The following is a 7,914-nucleotide window of genomic DNA, read 5'->3' on the forward strand; positions in this document are numbered from 1 at the left end:
TAAAAATTTTTTTAATTTCTTTAGAAGTAGCGGAATAGGAATGTGAGGAGTCTGGAAACACTGTCAGATAAAGGACAGCTGACCAAAATGGAGACGTTCAAGTGAGAGACAAGGAGAGGGAAAGAATGACTACGTCTTACTAAAAATGCGAGCTGTCTTTATCACAATAGGTTCTCTAGAGTTTATAACCCAAGGAGAAAACTATCTAGTTAGGGCCTTCTGAATAGAGCCTCCCAAATGAAAATAGGACAAGCTGAAGTCTGTTCATTGCTTTATTCACTTTCTTCGAGGGTTGCTACTTTTTAGGATGGAGGGAGTTTCAGCCGGGGAGGAGGAAGAGAGCATCATCCCCTCCCTCCTCCACTCTTGCTTTTTTCTGCCGTCACACCAAATGTGAGAGTGCCTCCTGAAAGTCAAAAGGACAATATCAAAAATAAGAGCAGCTTACATATCAGCAGTATGTCTCCAAGAATATTTACTATCCTATTTTGCCACAATTTACCAATAGGGAAACAAAAGCTCAGAGTGATTAAGTCCCACCCAGAATCACAGAGCTGGGAAGTGGCACTCATTTCATGACTAGCATACAAGTCTCTCTCATTCAAAAATTCCTCCTAGAAGTGTGGATGTGGCACTTTCCTTGAGATTCCAGGACATGCAAATATGTACGAGTACAGTAGGCAAGAGGGAAATACAGGTTCACAAATGAGAACAAGGCGGGGTGGGAGTGGGCTGGAGTGAGTGGACACTCAGGGTGACTAAGCCCTGCCCTTTGAGAAGCTAGCCCCACAAACTGTAGTTACCAGCAGTTTCTTCACGGCCTCAGAGGCCTCTGGTCCCAGCTCATTCACACACTTCCTTAGCCCTTCCACAAGGTGTTCAACAGAAATGCCCAGAGTTTTCAGAAGAAGCTTAAGTGGGTCCATGAGGGGGAGAACGTTGTCCAGGGGTAAAGGTAAAGCCTTGTCAACAGGAAGTGGCAAACTGTTGATGAGGAAGGCGGTAGCTGCAGAGCAAAAGAGATCCCAAGTAAAACAGACACTTCCGGCTCCTGTGACCTCACCACCTTCCACTATGTCCATCAATGGCTCCATTCCAGCCCTACTTATATTGATTTCCCATGTCAACTTCTGCTTCAGGGCCTTTGCACGTGCTGTTCCACATCTCTGGAATCTTCCTTCCCCAGATAGGTACATGTCTCTCTTCCTCACTTATTTGGGGTCTCCTCAAATGTTACATTCTCAGAGATGTATCTAAAATGGCATCACCTGTCACCCTCTAGCTTTCTTAATTTCTTTCTTTATTTTGCCTTCATCTGCTCACTAGAATGTAGGATCCATGAAAATAAGGAATTTGAGTTTTATTCACTACCATACTCCATGCCTAGAACAGACACCGGCATATAGTAAACACTCAGTAGATACTGGTGATCGACTAGACAGGGGTGTACTTTGCATGTGGCTATCTCCACAGCCCACAAGTTTGAAACCAAAGGAAAGATGCTGTAATGAACCTCTACTTGGACACATGAATGGATCCAACCACAGCCCAGGAAACCAATTCAACTCAATGCTACAAACATAACTGAGCACGGACTCTATGCCAGTGGTGCAGATATGTAGATGAATAAAACAAGATATTCCACTCAGAGAACTGCCACAGTCTGGTGGACAATAAAGATTTGTGTATGCCATAGTGCAGCATGTGCTATGCTAATATTATGAACAAAGCCCTATGGAAACACAAAAGTAGTGACGATTAATTCTAATGTAGGAGAGTATTGCAGGAATCCTCCCAGCATAGATGTTGCCAGAGCTGTTTTGAGGCCAATGCCAGGATCACAGGTAAAGAAGGAGAGCAGAATTTTAAAGTGGAACAAAATTAACCAAGGCACTGCGATATTAAGATGAAAGTGCATACACAGGATGGTGAGTCTTCTTCAGAATTCCAGTGGGCTGTGCTGAGGAGGGATAAGTCTGCAACTTGGGAGGGGTCAGATTTTCAAAGACTTGAATGCCATACGAATGAGTTTGAGTCTTTTTTTTTCCCCAAGAGTAATGGGGAGCTATCAAGGCTGTTATATGGGATAATTGCATTTTATATCTTCAGCTTTAGAAAGATAACTTTCACATAGAAGAGGTTAGAGAATGGGAAAAGTGCATGATACATATTTTTACAAAACACACTTGCATGTGTACAAATACGCACATGCACACGCACACACGTAAGACACATCCTCCTGCTGGCTGAGACCCTGCCAATACTTCATTCTCCCCTGTAACCCTTTTTATTTTCCCATTCAAATCATAAAAATGGAGCTTGTGCTCCTATTTTCCCTTCATCTTCTACCACCTATTTTCCCTCCCAAACTCTTCTCCAGAAGGGGGATATTTACTTCTCCTCCATCCATCTTTCTGCTGCCACCTATTCCCAGGTGTCCTTAGACACTAAAGAACAACAAAATAGCCCAAACTGGTGAAGTTACCAATTAGTTCAAAAATTCAAAAAAAGTTCACCCGCCAAAGTTGCCGATGTAGGCATGGCTATCGCACAGTTTCTCATGGTTAATCTCCCTACTTCTTATTTTCAGCACTTTGGTGTCTTCTCTGTATGTATGTATATATTTCAGAGGGGAGACCCTCAGAGCTTTCTGTTCTCCAAATGAGCAGCAGCCATTATAATGGATTCTGCAGATGAACCCAAATATATCTTCCTGTAGTTAAAGTGCCTCCCTCCAAAAAGAAAGGATTAGTTCCCATTCTCCTCCAAGAAACAAGCTCCTATCCCCTACCTAGAAATGGAACTGTTCGCCCCTCAGCCCTCCCACAGAGCTCTATGTATATTGTCATTGTGCATTAGAGCGGTCTAGTACGGTAGTGACTACTGCAGAAGTGTTCTCTCCCCTGCCAGATTATAAGAACCTGGAGAACAATATTTATGTCTGATTCAGTTTCCAGTACCTATCCAGTGCCCAATAGGTCATAGCCATTCAGCAAATACCCAGTGATTGTGTGAACAGATACATGTAGCTATGTTTCAAGAGAACCAACGTGGCAATCGGATTAGAGAGGATAGCAAGAAGGACGCCATATAGTTTCAGAGACAGAAAAGAAAGAAGTTACAAAATCAGATCTTAAGTCAAAATTAAGGAAAATCAATGGTGGCCAAAGTCCAGTAATGAAGCGTGTCTGTTGACCCTCAGTGGGAGCTGATTAACTTCTTCGTAGGGCACGCCAGGGATAGTACTTACATTGGGTTAGAGCTTGGAGCTGGGAGCACTGGGCATCTGAAGTCCCTTTTCACCTTACTACTCTGTGGCTCTAAAACTTCCTCCACCATGTTCCACTGGGAGCCTAGGCTTACTAGTTGTGTTCCTATCAGCAGAATAGTAGAGAAATATCATGTGTTCCAGGCTACTTACCAGAGTAACTGCAAATGCTGATGGTCCCCAGCAGGAGCACAGTAACCAGCTTCATGGTACGCTATCTGCGATACTTACCTGGAGTTTCAAATTAAACTGGAAAACCTAATGAGTCCACTGAGCCAGTGGTTCCCTTTGCTGTACCAAGGGCGGCAGTGGCTTTTGCACGCACACATATTTATACACCGACCAAAGACCTGAATTTCAGTCACAACCACTTGACTCCCCCAGGGAAGAAGAGCATGAAGGTCATGTTTCCACACTAAACAATTGGAGGTTTTTTCCGCTTTCCCTCATGTTCCCATGAGAAACAAAACCCTCACTTAATGTGCTCTCAAGGATCTCTTGCACAAGCTCTCACACAGAGAGGCAGGTGGGAAGCAAAGAGCTCCAAGAGTCCTTCTCCTGGAAGAACTCTGAAAAGAAGGGAAGTTGTCATATTGGGACTAAAGGGAATGAAAGTTTTCCTCTAGCTTTCTATTCACTTAAAGTTCAGAGAAACATATTACCTGACCAGCTCCCCAATTGTAAGAGCAATCCTGAGGTCCCTTCAGCCCTAAAATAATATGGCACTTAGTGCCACATTTCTCTGGAATTTACCTCTACTCACCCCATCCCTGCTCACACATCTACGATGACAAGATCTTCTACCATTTCTAGTGTCTCCCATTTATTTGGGGGAACACCCAGGGTCATGCCTCTTCTGTATTCTCATATAACTCAGGATCTAAAATCAAAATGCTTTTGTAAAAGTCTGGGATTCTATGGTTACTCTTTTTTTTTTTTTAATTTAATTTATTTACTGGCTGCGTTGGGTCTTCGTTGCTGCACACAGGCTATCTCTAGTTGCTGAGAGCAGGGGCTACTCTTTGTTGTGGTGCGTAAGCTCCTTATTGTAGTGGCTTTTCTTGTTGTGGAGCATGGGCTCTAGGCACCTGGGCTTCAATAGTTGTGGCACACAGGCTCTAGAGCACAGGCTCAATAGTTGTGGTGCACGGGCTTAGTTGCTCCATGGCATGTGGAATCTTCCCAGAGCAGGGCTCAAACCTGTGTCCCCTGCATTGGCAGGCGGATTCTTAACCACTGCGCCACCTAGGAAGTCCTCCATGGTTACTCTTTGTGTAACCTTAGATTCTACAGTATTGTTCTCCTCCTTTAAAACGGGACATTTAACAGCTAACACCAAGATGGCCCCAAAGGTGTGTGACCCTGAGGAAAAAAAATTTTTTTTTACAAGACCCCATCTATATAAACAACTTGAGTCACCAAAATATGCACGTCAGAGCCCTTCTGGCAGTCCAGTTCCTTATAATCATGCACAAGGAATACTGTGCTGGCCACAGGAACAGTCTCCTTGCAAGGCGGCCTTCCTGCAACCAGGACTCAGCCATGGGGCCCCAGGATGACCCTATTTATAAGCCCAAATCCTAGAGTTCCTTGGGATATCAGGTGCAAGAAAGAGAGAAAGAACAAATCTTGAAGGAGAGAAATAGAGATCAAGGTCATGGTGGATCCCAGTCCTAGCTCAGAGCTTCCTAACCAAATGAAAAGAGAGAAAGAACAAATCTTGAAGGAGAGAGAGAGAGATCAGGGTCATGGTGGATCCCAGTTCTAGCTCAGAGCTTCCTAACCAAATGAAAAGAGAGAAAGAACAAATCTTGAAGGAGAGAGATAGAGCTCAGGGTCAAGGTGGGTCCCAGTCCTAGCTCAGAGCTTCCTAACCAAGTGACATTGCTGGCCCAGCCATCCCTCACCACTGGAGGGGTACTCAGAACATTTTGAGGAAGATACATCAAGGCATAGTCCCCATTAGGTGCAAGGCCAGGAGTTGGGGCCCTGCTTGAGGGTATGGTATTGTTATTAGGATTTAACATAGTTATGTAGACTCAGAATGTAACTGTACCAAACCAAGATTAATACCTAGTAAGTGTCACTTGCTGTTCATTTCTATACATTACCAGGTTACAACTGCCATTTCTTTATTTTTCTGCTACGTTATAAACCGTGTGGAGGAGATCATGTATTACTGCCACACGTGCTCCATCCTGTCCCTTCTACTGCTTTCTCTGCCAGAGATGACTTCAGTTTTTCCTGGGGAATTATCATGTAGGCAGGAGTGCTGAGATGCCAGAAGTCTCACAGGGCCAAGGTTGTGTGTGGTAAAGTGGTGGTCAGTCGATGCCATCCTTTATTTTTATGTTATGACCTTTTTACAGGATATGTAACCAGTACTGCCCTCATCGCTGCTGGTTGTTTCCATTTTGTTCTCAACTCCTCTCCGTGCACGTCCCCACCTCTGCCCTGCGCTATATAGGAAACTCGGTTTTCCAAACTGTGGTTTCCAGACTTCCTGGCCAACTGCGTTCTGGTTAGGATTGGGAGGCACTGGGAAAAGATCGGAGGAGAGAAAAAGGGAGAAACCAGGGTGCTTCTCCCTCTCTCCACTTCAGGAGACATCTTGGGCAGTGATGGCCCCTTCTCTGTGGCTCCAGCTCCTTGCAGAAAAGTTCTTTCTTTTCCTTTCTTTTTTTTTTTTTTTTTTTTTAATATTTATTTGACTGCCTCGGGTCTTAGTTGCAGCATGCAAATTTTTCTTAGTTACGACATGCAGGATCTAGTTCCCTGACCAGGGATCAAACCTGGGCCACCTCGTTGGGAGCGCAGAGTCTTAGCCACTGGACCATCAAGGAAGTCCCCAGAAAGGCCCTTTCACCTACAGTCCCACACATGCCAGGGAGCCCCACAATCGTTCCAGCTTCCACAGCGTGGCCCCAGACTCGGCCACACCTGCTCTCCCTGTCCCTCCCGGCCAAGAAGTAGGAGCAACGTTCTAATCTCAGGGTAGACTCGCCTTTCCCCCAGTTGCTTTAACTGCCTTTCTAGTAGTTTGTAAATTATCCTTCAAGTTAAATTTTTCCTATTTGATCACCTGGCATGGTTTTGATTTTGTGGCTGAACTCTAACACGGCATACTAAAATATAGCAGAGCTTTAGGTAAAAATAGCTCTTTCAGTTTGGAAAACTGATAGCCTCTCTCTCACAAGTGCCAAGTTATGAGTTCACAAGGGGCTGGACCAATCCAAGAGAAACAGAGCAATACACACACACACACACACACACACAGATGTTTCTCCCTTTCTACCTCTGAAGTGTATGGCACTGTCTCCAGCTTGTCTGCTGATCCTGGAGATGAGTTCTTCTCAGGAAGCTCCTCAGATCCCTGTGCTAGTAGATTTCTGGTGGGCCCATCTAATAATTGACCAGACATTGTCTTGACCAAAACCTAATAGTAAACATGGATGGCTTAGACTAAAGGCTAGAACCTTTCCATACAACACACACACACACACACACACACACACACACACACACACACACACACACACTCTTTCTCACACTTACAAACACAAATGTCCATATGCTTACACATATATGAACAGTAATACGTGCATGTGAACAGACACATCACATAACCTTCAAGCTTTACTGTTTTCATTTCTTTTGTTCAACAAATAGTTATTGAACAACTACTCTGTGCCCGGCACTGTCAGGAACGGAGACTGGAGCAGTAAACCAGGCAAGCAAACTTCTTGCTTTTGTGGAGCTGACAGCATATGGGATTAACAGACAAATAAACAGGTAAACAAGTAAAGAACTAGTGGTAAGTGCTATGAAGAAGCTAATGGGGTGCTCTGATTGTAAAGAACAAGAGGATTGGGGGTACAGTCAGACCTGAAAAGAGACTCACACTTGGTTAATACCATGCTTTCTGCGTTCTGAGCCCATGTATTAGTCATGTCTTTTTATTCCATATTCCTGATGCTTTGAGGTCTTGCTGACCTTGGAGGGACAACCATCCCCCAGCCCCTTCCAGGGCTAGCTAATTCCTAGAGATAGCTAATGGCTCACCTGGGAGTGTACCCTTCATATGCAAACCAGCAAGTGAATAGCGCAGGCTGCTAACCATCTCCTCCAAGGAGCCCTCACACTGTATTCCTAGGATCTACCACAGAGGCAGATCCACCAAACATGCTCAGTAAGTGGGACACTGTCCACCGGCCTCAGTCACCCCCCGGGCCAGGTACCAGATGAGGGACAGTCCCTACACCCCAGAGCCCACTGAAATTATTCAAACCAGCCTATTCTAAACCTGCTTACCCTGTCTCCCCGTCCCTTCCCACGGAAAACAAAGCAAAGGCTCCTGCCCACTCACTTGCCCCACCCTCCTGACAAAGCCAGTGCTTATGTGCCCCTGCTGCTCTGTGGTGTGGCATGCCCCTTTTCTTGGGATCTGTGAGTATAACAAATTATCTTTTCAATGGCAGTCATCTTCTGATCTGGTGACCTGAATAATAATAAAGCATATTTTTAAACAGCCATCTAGCCTTTTCTTGTGCCTTTGTTATGCTACTGATCCTGATATATTTGTATTAATGTCTTCTTTCTCAGGACTAATTTGTGAACACCTTGAGGGGCCTTGTCTTATTCATGTT

At 44.7% G+C, this 7,914-nt stretch overlaps 1 protein-coding gene across 1 annotated transcript; it reads right to left on the reverse strand.

The window, feature by feature from the left end:
• Positions 1 to 264: 264 nt before the first annotated feature.
• Positions 265 to 3,554, reverse strand: SCGB3A2 (secretoglobin family 3A member 2). The gene is made up of 3 exons (XM_057713979.1): positions 3,422 to 3,554; positions 804 to 1,006; positions 265 to 406 (listed from the first exon to the last, which is right to left on the reverse strand). The coding sequence occupies exons 1-3, from the start codon at positions 3,474 to 3,476 to the stop codon at positions 383 to 385; spliced, it is 282 nt and encodes a 93-aa protein (XP_057569962.1). The 5' UTR covers positions 3,477 to 3,554; the 3' UTR covers positions 265 to 382.
• Positions 3,555 to 7,914: the final 4,360 nt, after the last annotated feature.

The sequence above is a fragment of the Hippopotamus amphibius genome, chromosome 1 (assembly GCF_030028045.1).
Source record: "Hippopotamus amphibius kiboko isolate mHipAmp2 chromosome 1, mHipAmp2.hap2, whole genome shotgun sequence".
Classification (NCBI taxonomy): Eukaryota; Metazoa; Chordata; class Mammalia; order Artiodactyla; family Hippopotamidae; genus Hippopotamus; species Hippopotamus amphibius.